The following is a 15,477-nucleotide window of genomic DNA, read 5'->3' as shown; positions in this document are numbered from 1 at the left end:
TTCATCATTCTTCCTAACAACAGTGTAGCTGAGAATGTTATAAAGGCTTTATTTACACAAACCATCCGAGTACCAACAGCCAAAACCACCAAGACCAAAACAGATAGTCTTGACAATAGTGATGGTGGCATTTACACATTAGAGGCTGCTAGGTTTATGTAGGTAAAACATGAACAAGTTTAATTACACATATTGCGGAACATAAATACACTTACACTAATAAGCAATGTTTGTGTCTTTCATCATAACTTTCATAATCATCTCATGAAGGACACAGAATTATAAAACAATCTAAGCTTTGTAAGAAGAGATGTCTGAAAGGTTCTCTCATATCAGTCACAGACACAATCACTCAACATAGCAATAGCTTCAGCATCTCGGAGGTATTTGCAAGAATCATCTTAATACACCACAACACTTCTATCATTTAACATACTGTATATGATTATTTTATACTTTGTTAACTACCTTTTACTTTAAACCCAATGATCTTTGTTGTCATTACCTGCTATTTCATGTCATCTTTCTGTATATGTACTCTCTGTTCTCTCCTGATATCTACATATGTTGAGGCTCAATAAAGCTCCTGGCGAGTGTAACATAACCTAAATAAAATATTAAAACCTTACAAATGTGTCCATCTACCTAAATTGACTGTGTATACATATACCATTCATACTCTCGTACTTCATTTTTTGATGAGCCAACTCCATTCCTCTCATATAGGTTTGGTACTGAACTTCTTTAATTAAAACTCACATGTCATATTATAGTTTCATAGTATGGAGTATGTGTGTTGGACACTGCTAAGTATCAACTTAAACCAATGTATGTTTGTATATACCTTTAGCTGGCAGGACAGACATTGACTGAGGGATGGTATATGTTTCCTTTTTTGCATCAGTCTACCTTGGTGGAAGAATGCCTTGGTGATAAAAAAAATTTTAGGATAATATACACTACTCTCTTTGTCGATATTCTTAGCATTAACGTGTGTACTGTACTTATCTAGCTGTGTTTGCAGGAATGGTCAATACTTCTGGCCCCTGCCTCTTAACTTTAATAAACTTTTTTTTTCCCCAATTCATGGCCTCCACGACCAGGTCATATCTACTCATAAAAACTGTACATAATGGTTTGCACATCTAGTGCAACATTTTTACTCACCTCCCTGAGGCTGGGAACAAATTCTTGTAAGCACTACTATAGTTTGTCTATGGCTTTAGCTACTATCTGTGTCCTTGGCTTCATCTCCTTGTATATCAAACTGCCTGTCTCTATTTACTGTCTGGATATGCAAGTATTGTGTATGAGTGTGCTGTATGTTTGAAGCTTTGGACAGACGTGCTGTACCTGTTTGATATTGTACATAATGTAACTAAAGAAAAGGATCTATGCATCAAAATGCATTTATCTTACATTGGTGGAAAATAACCAGTACTGTATATTAAAAAATCTCTTCCTCTTTAGGTGGCTATCCCTGGTGTATATTAATTTGTAGGTTTTAGTAATTTTTATTATTTACACAATTTCCAAGCCTTAATTATCACAGTAACTTGTGATAATAATATGGTTTAATTTTGAAACAAGTTTAAACATTTACACAATATTACTCATTTTCTCAAATTTTATCAAAATTTTTGCTGTACAATACTGCCATTAGTTTTAATATCTTCATATATCAAAGTTTCTTATGATGAAAAGAAGTTTGTTATTCTTTACAAAGCATCCCATAGATTTACTTTAGGTTTGACTGGTAAGTAAAAATATTTTGCTTGAAGTAAATAATTGTTTACTCAGCTGGACAACATAAATGTATGATGTTTATTGCTGGAAGATACATTGTTTATTCTAAGTAATGAGATCAAGGTTATAAGTGAGAATTTGAGAACTGTTCATTGAATTTCCATATGTATATTTAGGGAACTAATACAGTTACAATATAAGACTCTTGTTACTGCTTTGCTTTCAGAGTTCATTATTTTATACTGTAAATTTTGTGATGTTCTGTTGCATAAGAAATCTAAACTTCTTCTTCTTTCAACACACCAGCCGTATCCCACCGAGGCGGGGTGGCCCAAAAGGAAAAACAAAAGTTTCTCCTTTCATATTTAGTAATATATACAGGAGAAGGGGTTACTAGCCCCTTGCTCCTGGCATTTTAGTCGCCTCTTACAACACGCATAGCTTACGGAGGAAGAATTCTGTTCCACTTCCCCATGGAGATAAGAGGAAATAAACAAGAACAAGAGCTAGTAAGAAAATAGAAGAAAACCCAGAGGGGTGTGTATACATATGCCTGTACATGTATGTGTAGTGTGACCTAAGTGTAAGCAGAAGTAGCAAGACGTACCTGAAACCTTGCATGTTTATGAGACAGAAAAAACACCAGCAATCCTACCATCGTGTAAAACAATTACAGGCTTACGTTTTACACTCACTTGGCAGGACGGTAGTACCTCCCTGGGCGGTTGCTGTCTACCAACCTACTACCTAGGAAGAAATCTAAACACCTGTTTTTATTTAATCTGTTTTTATAATATAAATTATGTAATAAAATATTGACTATTGTACAGTAAACTCTCGATTTAACAGACTGGGGAAAATGGGACAATATCCACTGTCAATTGATTCAGAAATAATGGACAAAATCTGTTGTTTACACAATTCACTATTTTTACAATGACAGGAAAACAATCGTATCTCTGTCCACAATCACCATTACCAGTTACTCGCTCCCCCATATTAGTCGTTCAATCGAGGATTTACTGAAGTATTTAAAGGGAATAAATTTCTGTATGATGTAGCACGTAATGAAAGTAGTTTGTTAGATTATATATTGGTGGATAAAAGGTTGATGGGTAGGCTCCAGGATGTACATGTTTATAGAGGGGCAACTGATATATCGGACCATTATTTAGTTGTAACTACAGTTAGAGTAAGAGGTAGATGGGACAAGCGGAAGGTTGCAACAACAAGTAAGAGAGAGGTGAAAGTGTATAAACTAAGGGAGGAGGAAGTTCGGGTGAGATATAAGCGACTATTGGCAGAAAGGTGGGCTAGTGCAAAGATGAGTAGTGGGGGGGTTGAAGAGGGTTGGAATAGTTTTAAAAATGCAGTATTAGAATGTGGGGCAGAAGTTTGTGGTTATAGGAGGGTGGGGGCAGGAGGAAAGAGGAGTGATTGGTGAAATGATGAAGTAAAGGGTGTGATAAAAGAGAAAATGATAGGCTTATGAGAGGTTTTTACAAAGCAGAAGTGTTATAAGAAGAGCAGAGTATATGGAGAGTAAAAGAAAGGTGAAGAGAGTGGTGAGAGAGTGCAAAAGGAGAGCAGATGATAGAGTGGGAGAGGCACTGTCAAGAAATTTTAATGAAAATAAGAAAAAATTTTGGAGTGAGTTAAACAAGTTAAGAAAGCCTAGGGAAAGTATGGATTTGTCAGTTAAAAACAGAGTAGGGGAGTTAGTAGATGGGGACAGGGAGGTATTAGGTAGATGGCGAGAATATTTTGAGGAACTTTTAAATGTTGAGGAAGAAAGGGAGGCGGTAATTTCATGCACTGGCCAGGGAGGTATACCATCTTTTAGGAGTGACGAAGAGCAGAATGTAAGTGTGGGGGAGGTACGTGAGGCATTACGTAGAATGAAAGGAGGTAAAGCAGCTGGAACTGATGGGATCATGACAGAAATGTTAAAAGCAGGGGGGGATATGGTGTTGGAGTGGTTGGTACTTTTGTTTAATAAATGTATGAAAGAGGGGAAGGTACCTAGGGATTGGCGGAGAGCATGTATAGTCCCTTTATATAAAGGGAAGGGGGACAAAAGAGATTGTAAAAATTATAGAGGAATAAGTTTACTGAGTATACCAGGAAAAGTGTACGGTAGGGTTATAATTGAAAGAATCAGAGGTAAGACAGAATGTAGGATTGCGGATGAGCAAGGAGGTTTCAGAGTGGGTAAGGGATGTGTAGATCAAGTGTTTACATTGAAGCATATATGTGAACAGTATTTAGATAAGGGTAGGGAAGTTTCTATTGCATTTATGGATTTAGAAAAGGCATATGATAGAGTGGATAGGGAAGCAATGTGGCAGATGTTGCAAGTATATGGAATAGGTGGTAAGTTATTAAATGCTGTAAAGAGTTTTTATGAGGATAGTGAGGCTCAGGTTAGGGTGTGTAGAAGAGAGGGAGACTACTTCCCGATAAAAGTAGGTCTTAGACAGGGATGTGTAATGTCACCATGGTTGTTTAATATATTTATAGATGGGGTTGTAAAAGAAGTAAATGCTAGGGTGTTCGGGAGAGGGGTGGGATTAAATTATGGGGAATCAAATTCAAAATGGGACGTGACACAGTTACTTTTTTGCTGATGATACTGTGCTTATGGGAGATTCTAAAGAAAAACTGCAAAGGTTAGTGGATGAGTTTGGGAATGTGTGTAAAGGTAGAAAGTTGAAAGTGAGCATAGAAAAGTGTAAGGTGATGAGGGTATCAAATGATTTAGATAAAGAAAAATTGGATATCAAATTGGGGAGGAGGAGTATGGAAGAAGTGAATGTTTTCAGATACTTGGGAGTTGACGTGTCAGCGGATGGATTTATGAAGGATGAGGTTAATCATAGAATTGATGAGGGAAAAAAGGTGAGTGGTGCGTTGAGGTATATGTGGAGTCAAAAAACGTTATCTATGGAGGCAAAGAAGGGAATATATGAAAGTATAATAGTACCAACACTCTTATATGGATGTGAAGCTTGGGTGGTAAATGCAGCAGCGAGGAGACAGTTGGAGGGAGTGGAGATGTCATATCTAAGGGCAATGTGTTGTGTAAATATTATGCAGAAAATTCGGAGTGTGGAAATTAGGAAAAGGTGTGGAGTTAATAAAAGTATTAGTCAGAGGGCAGAAGAGGGATTGTTGAGGTGGTTTGGTCATTTAGAGAGAATGGATCAAAGTAGAATGACATGGAAAGCATATAAATCTATAGGGGAAGGAAGGCGGGGTAGGGGTCGTCCTCGAAAGGGTTGGAGAGAGGGGGTAAAGGAGGTTTTATGGGCGAGGGGCTTGGACTTCCAGCAAGCGTGCATGAGCGTGTTAGATAGGAGTAAATGGAGGCGAATGGTACTTGGGACCTGACGATCTGTTGGAGTGTGAGCAGGGTAATATTTAGTGAAGGGATTCAGGGAAACCGGTTATTTTCATATAGTCGGACTTGAGTCCTGGAAATGGGAAGTACAATGCCTGCACTTTAAAGGAGGGGTTTGGGATATTGGCAGTTTGGAGGGATATGTTGTGTATCTTTATACGTATATGCTTCTAAGCTGTTGTATTCTGAGCACCTCTGCAAAAACAGTGATAATGTGTGAGTGTGGTGAAAGTGCTGAATGATGATGAAAGTATTTTCTTTTTGGGGATTTTCTTTCTTTTTTGGGTCACCCTGCCTCGGTGGGAGATGGCCGACTTGTTGAAAAAAAAAAAAAAATTCTGTAAAATGGATATGGTTATTTAGCAAAAATAATGCTAAATTTGAGATTAAAATTCATCTTTAAAGAGGGAGAGGGAGGCTGATAAGGGCAGTTGCAGTGGATAGATAAAAGGTTGTTTTGCCCTAATTGTAATAATAATGGACATTTCTGTAGCCTTTGAACTTTATCCATCATTTAAGATTCAAGTGACCTGTGTTTCCAAAGTTTATTAAATCGAGGATTTACCTTATGTAGTTCGTGCCATCAGTTGTTTGTTCAGGGTATTTCAGATTACTGTACTGTAGTTTTTTAATTTGTAGCTGATGTTAATATGATGAAAAAGTGTCATGGTAAAGCAATAATTATCTTGGATTAGCAAGATAACAGTATGATTTTGGCATACAGTGGTACCCCGAGTTTCATACAGCTCCCTGTCGTGGGTGCTGACATCCCAACTCGAACAGTTATGTAAGTGTATTATTGTATGTGCTTTTGTAAGTGCATTTTCGGGGGTCTGAAACGGATTAATATAATTTACATTATTCCTTATGGGAACAAATTCGTTCATTAACGGCACTCAAACAGCCTTCTGGAATGAATTGTGGCCAAAACTCGGGGTACCACTGTACCTTTGTTAGACAGAAATCCCCTTTCACCTTTACATATCAGCGTTTTCCTTAGCCAAGCACTTGAATAGTGCAGTGATACTACCCACAATAATATATTTAAATTGAGATACCTACTTGCCTCGGTGGGAGACGGCCGACTTGTTGAAAAAAAAAAAAAAAAAAAAAACCTACTTGCTGCTATGAAAGAGTGACAGAAAGTTTTAGGAGACAAGTTCATATACAGGAGGCCCCTGCTTATACAGCAGGTTAGGTTCCGAGCTACTGCTGTAAAGGGAAAATTGCTGTTAAGTGAATCATGGCATTTTCTCACTTTCAAATACATATAAAAGCCTGATAACATGTTTACACTGCCATATATTAAGTGAACAATAGAGCTAGTCCTATCAAATGCATATACAATACACATATTATTTCTTCTTTCAAAAAACTGGCCGTATCCCACCGAAGCAGGGTGCCCCCCCCCCAAAAAAAAAAAAATCTCCTTTTATCTTTAGTAATGCATACAGGAGAAGGGGTTACTAGCCCCTTACTCCCAGCATTTTAGTCACCTCTTATGACACGCCTGGCTTATGGAGGAAGAATCCTGTCCCACTTCCCCATGGAGAACACTCATTACTTATCTTAAAATATTTTTGTCCTTAGCTTTCAGTAAGTGGTGAATATATTTTTTTTTGTAGGAAGTCTGAATAAATGAGAAATGGGTATAATTGAAAACCGCTGCATTAGTGAAATGCTGTAAAGCGAAGTGCTGTAAATTGGGGCCCACCTGTACCTTGCCCTGCCCAAAATTCTTACCTAGAACATTACAGTTGTGAATTGACTGCATTTATCACTTTTCAACGTTTTTGTTATTAATTGTTTAGCATTTCACATTCTTTCATTCTTCAGTATAATAACTAGTAACTTTGTCACTCATAAAATGCGACATTATACGTTAGTCATGTTTATAAGTTTTAAATCTCCATTTTATTTCAGTACAAAAAATGATATACAGAACCTCAGTATTTGTATGGATTTCTTTCCATTTATGTTTGATATAACCATCTCCATCCTTATCAAAGCTCATTACCTCCCATTCCCCAGGTATTGTATGATTTATCTGGTGTTTGGAAGTACATGTATAGTATGCATTAGGATGGGATTCCTTCAAAGGAAGCTATCCTCCCCTTCCTCACATATGGATTTAGCACCTTCCCATGAATAAAATAAAAGTAATTGGGATGGCTTCCGGTTAGCCAGACTGGAGTCCTGGAAATGGGAAGTACAGTGCCTACACTTTAAAGGAGGGGTTCGGGATATTGACAGTTTGGAGGGACTTCTAAACTGTTGTATCTGAGCGCCTCTGCAAAGACAGTGATTATGTATGAGTGAGGTGAAAGTGTTGAATGATGAAAGTATTTTCTTCTTTGGGGATTTTTCTTTCTTTTTGGGTCACCCTGCTTCAGTGGGAGATGGCCGACTTGTTGGAAAAAAAAAAATCGGGATAGCATGGAATGTTAGCTGATGTGGGGTAAGTATGAAGGAAATAAAGGATGTCTTGAGTGTGGTTGGGAAAAGTGTAAATATTAGGGAAGGGGGGCAGTTGTGGTAACATGTATTGAACAATAATATTGAGGAAGCAAGGGATGCAGATAAGGAAAGGTGGAGTTACTTGTCGTCTGTCTTGTTAATTCTCTTCAGTTCTATGTACTCCTTGACTTACGTTTACTGGGCAGAAGTTTAGTTACAGAAGTTTAGGGGCCAGAAACTGAGAAAGCAGCAGAAAAATACAAAATATCAACATCAGTCAACAAGAAACACATTTTCAGTTTAAAAATAAATTCTCCACAGAAAATTAATAAAATATTTTCATATAAAAGATTTTAATGAAATGTACAGAATGAAATGAAGCAAATACTGTAATAATATGAAAATTTTTCACTAAAATGCTTTTTTATTAAAACCAGGATAAGCTGAGTGCCAAAAGAAAATTGGCACAGGGTGCCACAGTCCTTTGAGCTGGCTCCGCTATTGGGACTGAATCATGGCTACTGGCCCCTCCTTGATCTTCAGTTGGCCAACATTACTGGTTCACGGCTTCTTGGCCTGACATATCTAATTGTAGAACTGTACACTGGGGTTTACCTCCACCACTTCTCTATCTAGCTCATTCCACTTTCATACTGCTCAGAGAATAAAGCATCTGTTCCTGATGTTCCTATGGTTTATGTGTTTTCACTTTCCATCTTTCCACTCTTGACCTTGTGCCTCTCCTTCCAGTATCTCTAGTGTGTCTGAAATCCTTCTTAGTATTTTGTACATACGGTAGTTATTGTGTCTCACCCTGTCATTCTCTTTTCCAAGGTGGTTAGGTTTAATCATATTAGTCTCTTATAGTTCAAACCACTTTCTGTATGAACATTACAGGTTCAGCACTTTCCCCTGATTATACTATATCTCTAGCCACTTTGTTAAGGGACTGATCTAGTAGCAAATCTCTGCACCTTTTATAGCTTCTAAACATGGTTTATGAAGTGTGGGCTTCATGCTAGTGCTGCACACTGTATAATATATCACAGTTCTAGAAGGCCTTCTCTTCAAGGGAGGTTCCTTGATGCCGATGAAAGTTTTTTGATCTGGGGAGATGCATCAATTCTTTTGAAGTGCTATTGATATAATGATTTAAAATTTCTATGATTCAAACCTCCTTTTTGCCTCTGGCACTTTGACTTCTACAGTTTAGTAATTCCCAATGATTATAATAATCATTTCCTTGTGAATCTATAGAAAATAAATTTTGCACAAGGGAAACATTCAGAAATTTATGCAAGGGATTGTGTAAGAAGACACTCTTTAAAATGAAGATGGGCTATGTTGGTCCTTTTTTTGATGACCACCCTTGTGGCTTAGTGCTTCTTTTTTATTACAATAATTTGATGACCACAAAGGACTCCTAATACAAAGAATTAGAGCTGCCCTCTCTCTACTTGGACTGAATCTGCTTGGGCCTCAAAGAATAACTTTTTACTGTAGAGGTTTGACTGTTAAAACTTTGATAACGAGTCTTCATGATCTATTTATGTAGTCCTCAAAATGTTAATACTATTATCATTGGAGGCATTCCCCTCAAGGAAGGTATCTCAGTCAGGTCCAAATCTGACTTCCCATTCCTTGAATCAAACCTGACTGCATCCCATTCCTTCAGGTGGTGTGTGACTCCCCATGATTGTAATGATAATGCCACCGGGGAAGAGGTACCCTGATGCTATATAGAACAGACACTACCCTAGTCTTCCTTGGATCAAACCTGATTGTCCGCTTTCCCTAGGCACTGTATGGCCCTATGGGTTGAGGACTTTTCCCCTTGATTATAACAATAATAATGTACAAGGATTATGTTTTAGGTGACTGTCAGTAAGTGGAATGCAGGAACTTATCTGTAACAAATGCTACGGTCATTGAACATAATATAGCTGTATGATTCCTACAGGTTTAGTGTTTCCCTATGAATATAGTAATAATGAACATAATATAATACTAGTCGATTGCTTTTAATTTCGTTTAAGTACCCTGAAAAGGTTCCAGACAATTTTAATATGCTGTACTCATGTCCAAAACAGGACACAAAGGTTTCTTGATGCTGGTGAGGGGTTCTTGATGCAGGGCCCTTGGTGCTGTAGAGGCTCTTGATCTGAGGAACTGGACCTGATGTTTCTTGGATTGAATTTGTCTCCTATCTTCCCTAAGTGCTGTATGACCCCTAAGGGTCATAAACAGGACAGAAGTGCTTATCGTGTAAATTTGTACACAGGCTTACTATGAGAGATTGTCAGGTGTCTTTTCTTGTCTCATTCTCTTTTAAGTGGAATTATGATGATGCTGGTGAAGGGCTCTTGAGTGAGAGAATTAGAGCTACCTCTCCTTCCTCGGATCATATATGATTGCCTTCCATTTCCCAAGACACTGTATGACTTTCACTGGTTTACCACTCTTCCCATAACTAATAATAATAATTCAGGTAAAACAGGTAGCCAGCACTAGCCAAGGGTCTTGTGGGGAGATGGACAGGTGTTGAAACGAAAAATGGAAGAGTGGGAATTTATTTCAAATTTTGGATTCTGAATTCTAAGTATTATATTCAGGGAAAGTGCTAAACCCATAAGGGTCATACAGTACCTGGGGCCCCTCAAGTGAGGTTCCTTAATGCCAGTGAGTGGGCTCTTGATCTTAGGAATAGGACCTGTGCTCCCACGGGTTTAACGCTTTCCCATGAACGTTGTAATAATCACCTGAAGAATGGGAAATCAGGTTTGATCTTTCAAGAGATCAGTAGCTCCATTTCTTTGGAGCAAAAGCCCTTCATCAGCATCATGGTGGCTCACATATTAAGGACCAAGGTTCAGTCCTGGGGCAGGTTGGTATGTATGGGTAACACTTTCTATACCTGTTGTGCAGCGCTGTATGACCCTAGTAGGTTTAGCACTTAGTTTTGATTATAATAATAATTATACCTGTTGCCTCTATTAACCCTAGTAGTAAATAGGTGCATGGGTGTAGCATCCTGGGGGGGGTGTCAGCTAGGATAACTTTGAAATTCATGCTAATGAGGAGCTCTTGGTTCAAGGAACTGGACCCGATCTTTCCTTTCTAGGATCGCACCTCTGCCAACCATTCCTACAGGCGCTGTATGACCCTTATGATAACATTTAGCGTTTTTCTCATGAATGTAATAATGTGTATATAACTATAATATAGAATTTACACAAATCAATCTGTTATGCTATCGCTAACCCTATATATTATGTTGGTAGTATTTCCTTCATTTCTTTTTCGAAACAATAATCATTCCTCCATTTCACTCTGAAAACAAGCACATTAACTATTAAAACAGGATTTTTAACGACTGGAAAATAGGCTTGGTAATACTGACAGTATGTACACAGATACTTGGGCAAAGTTCAAGATATTTATTGAGGAAGATACTCGTAACGAAACCTTTCCCCTGTAAATTTATCGAAGTGTACTCACCTATTTGTGGTTACAGGGGTCGATTCACAGCTCCTGGCCCCTCTTCGCTGACCGCTACTAGGTCCACTCCCTGCTCCACGTGCTTTATTTTATCTCTTCTTAAAGCTATGTATAGATCCTGCTTCAACTACATCACTCTCTAGAATGTACCACTTTCTGACAACTCTGTAACTGGGGAAGAGTGCATAAGTTTCTTTGTCCAGTCTTTTTTTTTTTTAATGTAAACTATAAAGTCAGTTTTGAGAAGCAGTTAAGAGTCCCGCGCCAGAGGCTGGATCAATACAGCATTTTCCGGCAATGTTGCCGCGTTTTCCCTGCCTCCCACCATCCATGTTTCTTGAATAAAATGACTTTTATATATAATTATCATCATAATGCTTATTAAAAAGCAAATGCAATAACTTAGATATGTATATGGGAAAAATATGGTGGGTGTTCATATATGCAAAACTCATAGTGTGCGTTGTATTTTGGTCATCGCATTAAATTGTAAATTCTCTAGATTGTTTAATAACTTTCCCTTATATACTTTCTAACGGCTTGCAATAGGTGTTAAATAACGATTCTTTTTAATACACAATTTCATATTTGAGGGATGATAGTGGCCTCGCGGGAGGAGTGGTGACAGGGAAGCTTGGTAGCCTCACTCCACACCCTTGACACAGCTCCAGCTGCACTTGCTGCCTCAACAGTGCTGTCATGGCTGATCCAGGTTCCACCACACCCCTGAGAACTATGTCTTGTATCATCCTGGGGTCTACACGTCTTATACCAGCCTCCGCCAAAATCCACGTCTGAGCTGTGAAACACACCTTTAAAACTCCGGCTTTGCCCCAGAGGCTGGCAAAAGTGTGCTATATATTCCTTTCTCCCACCCCGGGCAGGCTGGGTACCATCTAAGCAACCAGAGACCAGGTTTCTAGCAGCTGGACTTCCAGATCATTGTAGCACTTACAAACATCGTCTCAGCTATGGTAAGAAACATTATTTTCTCATTTGTTCTCGCTGGATACCCTTCAAGAGGAGAAGGATGTGCCTTGATGCAGTGGAAGGGCTCTTGATCTGGGGAACTGAACTTACGCTACACTTCGTTGCGTTAAACCACACCTTCCACTAGCTGTGTGACCCCTACGGATTTAGCGTTCTCCCCTTGAATGTTATAATCCCCTCTTCCTTTGAAGGCTTGTTACCCGTGACTGTATCTCAACGCCAAGATAAGTTAAGCTTTCGTTCGGATTTTTAACCCCGGAGGGTTAGCCACCCAGGATAACCCAAGAAAGTCAGTGCGTCATCGAGGACTGTCTAACTTATTTCCATTGGGGTCCTTAATCTTGTCCCCCAGGATGCGACCCACACCAGTCGACTAACACCCAGGTACCTATTTGCTGCTAGGTGAACAGGACAACAGGTGTAAGGAAACGTGTAGGAATGTTTCCACCCGCCGGGAATCGAACCCGGGCCCTCCGTGTGTGAAGCGGGAGCTTTAGCCACCAGGCCACCGGCAACAAAGGCTTCCCAGTATACTCGCTTATATGAACTCATCTGTATATGGTTACAAGAGTCAAGTCTTAGCTCCTGACCCCGTCTTTCTGCTGACCAGTATTGAGTTTCCTGTCCTGGCTGCGTGATTGCATAAACTTTCATAAAACCTTGGTTACACAGCGGGAAGTTTAAGTTTCAACATTTCCGGAGTGCGGTTTTTCCTATGCGTTTTTAGAAAAAGACATTTATTTATGTACAGCTAAGGACATTTATTAAAGAAGACCTTTCGCCACGAGTGGCTTCCTCAGTCCTAATTAGGACTGACGAAGTCACTCCCACTGTGGAAGAAACCACTCACTGCGAAACGTTTCTTTTAATAAATGTCCTCAATTGTACATAAGTGTCATTTCTCAGATCTTGTCGGTATCACCATATCATTCACTTCCACATACGCTAGGCATAGTCTCCTAGCATTACATTTCTCAGTATCTGAAGTTTATCATCATTATAACTTAGTATGTGAAGTTTAGCGTCATTATAACAGTATGTTTAATGAAGTTATTCAAGTTAGGAGTGCAAGGTGATCTGCAGAAGTACCCGAGTATGTAAATCTAACAAAAGTAATTAATAAAAATAATCCGATTTTAGTCTCGCAGAAGAATACATGTGAAAATATCCATTCTGTTACACGAATCATGTTTTCGTTTATAATGGATCCAAAGAAGACGAGTGAGAATAGCAACCCCGGATCCTTCAAGAGGGTGCCTTGATGCTGGTGAAGGGTTCTTGACCCACAGAATTGGAACTGCCCTTTCCTTAGATGAAACCCGATTTCCTCCTACTCTTAAAACGCTGTTTGACTAAAATCCCTACAAATTTAGAACTTTCTCATGAATGTATTAATAATCAGGGATAACCCAAGAAAGTCAGTCTGACATATTTCCATTAAGGTCCTTTTTCGTTCCTTTCCTAAGATGTGACCCACTATAGTGAATAGAGACTTGCCCAGACGACTCTTCTCCCCGGCCAGGATTCGACATATTCCTATGATAAAGTATTATCTAAAATCATTTAAGCAGGGAAGGTATTAATGGTTATACTTGCAGTTTAACAAAAAACAACTCAGTGACAACCAACGTGTTTGAATTTTTACTCTGCACACATTTTCTTTATTGTAAGGTTAGGCACGAGTATCATTCGTAATGTGAGAATGGGTTGATATGTACTACATACATGCTGTAGCTAAGAAGACTGTAGAAATAATGGAGCTTCCCCTCCGCCACTCCGGCAGTACACGTGTTCAAGTGGGGAGTTAACTTGGGTGGACAGGAAGCACAGCAGGCAGGAGAGCAAAGTGACTGGCTGGGTGGCTGGCTGGCTAGATGAGTAACTATCTTCCTGGCTGGTTAGGTAACTATCTTCCTGGCTGGCTAGGTGAGTTACTATCTTCCTGGCTGGCTAGGTGAGTAACTTCTTGGCTGCCTAGGCGAGTAACTATTTTCCTGGCTGGCTAGGCGAGTAACTATCTTCCTGGCTGGCTGGGTGAGTAGCCATCTTCCTGGCTGGCTAGGTGAGTAACTATCTTCTTGGCTGCCTAGGCGAGTAACTATTTTCCTGGCTGGCTAGGTGAGTATCTTCCTGGCTGGCTGGGTGGCTGGCTGGCTGGCAGGCACGTTAGCTAGCTGGCTGGCTGCGGAGCGAGTTCCACCTTGACAGCAGTGTGGGGTCAGTAGTAGGTGAGACGTTATCTGTGCTGGTCGCACTTAGCTTCTGTTGCCGCTACTCTGCCTCTACCACACCATGGTTAGTGCTTCACTTATGTATGTGTACATACTTCTCTTAAGTGTCCACATACTCAAATCAAATTAACTTTACACGCATACGAACATTATTTGTTCTAATGGATGGCTTCGGTGTGTATATGCTGAAAGTTTACTTTAGTCCATATTTTAAGGGTTACTTAATATTTTATATTACGGCTATTTTTAAGACGACAGTCCTCAATGAGCCACGTACTTTATTGGGTTATTCTGGGTGGCTAACTCCGGCTTAAAAAGTCGAAATTTTTTTTTAAATTGTTTTGTATGATCTAAGACAAGGCTTTGGTTTTCACGCGAGTCATCTTTAAAACTCAATAATATAGATACGTATGAAAATGTTTCATCTAACACGATTGTTGTGTGTTTCGTAGAATCACGTTTAATTGACATTTGATGTGTCTTGCGCTGTGTTGATATTAAATAATCGAACTCTGGGTTCTCTTAATTGGCTCCCCTCAAGGGAGGTTCCTTGACGCTGGTGAGGGGCTCTTGATCCAGGGAATTGGATCTGTGCTCCGGTTCCCTGAATTGAGTCTGAATACCTTCCATCCCACCCACATGCGCTGTATAATCCTACGGGTTTAGCGCTCCCCCATGATTATGCTTATGCTCTTAATTGGCTACGCGATTCATGGCTTCGCTCTTCAGGGCACGTGAGGCTGTGTGCTTATACATTATTTATATGTATTCGTTATATGTAGTAACTCGTATATAATGCACATTCATGACTGAATTTGAGATTGATAAAAAATTGGATAATAAAATTTTCTAAAATTGGTTTTATAATAGTTTTTTTGTGTTGAGGGAGAGGATGACTGAAGATTTTATTCAGATAAGCACAAAAGGGTTATTAACTTAGGATAACCTAAGAAAGTCAAGCATAGTGACTTATTTCTATTAGGGTTTTTAGGCCCTTAAGAAAAATTAGCTCTTCGGTATCTCTTCATTGCTGGATGAACAGTTAGTTTAATATATCTTTATTATGCACCCCATACCCATCCTGTGGGCGGTAGTCAAAAGATTACAGAGGTACATAATGGGTCCAGGGACTGGGCCCCAAAGGTATGATAGCTG

The 15,477-nt window shown here is 39.2% G+C and overlaps 1 protein-coding gene across 2 annotated transcripts in view; it reads left to right on the top strand.

Moving 5' to 3' along the window:
• The first annotated feature begins 12,003 nt into the window (after positions 1 to 12,003).
• Positions 12,004 to 15,477, top strand: part of Ak1 (Adenylate kinase 1) — a 37,324-nt gene continuing 33,850 nt past the window's right edge. Inside the window, exon 1 of one of the 2 annotated variants that reach the window (XM_053796554.2) lies at positions 12,004 to 12,075. In XM_053796554.2, the coding sequence (XP_053652529.1) occupies positions 12,073 to 12,075 (3 nt within the window). In that variant the 5' untranslated portion in view covers positions 12,004 to 12,072. Of the gene's footprint in view, positions 12,076 to 14,245; positions 14,387 to 15,477 lie in introns of those variants that run through there. The other variant, XM_053796553.2, reaches the window with a different exon arrangement.

Source organism: Cherax quadricarinatus, chromosome 80, assembly GCF_038502225.1.
Source record: "Cherax quadricarinatus isolate ZL_2023a chromosome 80, ASM3850222v1, whole genome shotgun sequence".
Taxonomy (NCBI): Eukaryota; Metazoa; Arthropoda; class Malacostraca; order Decapoda; family Parastacidae; genus Cherax; species Cherax quadricarinatus.
This window is presented reverse-complemented; position numbering and strand designations above follow the sequence as displayed.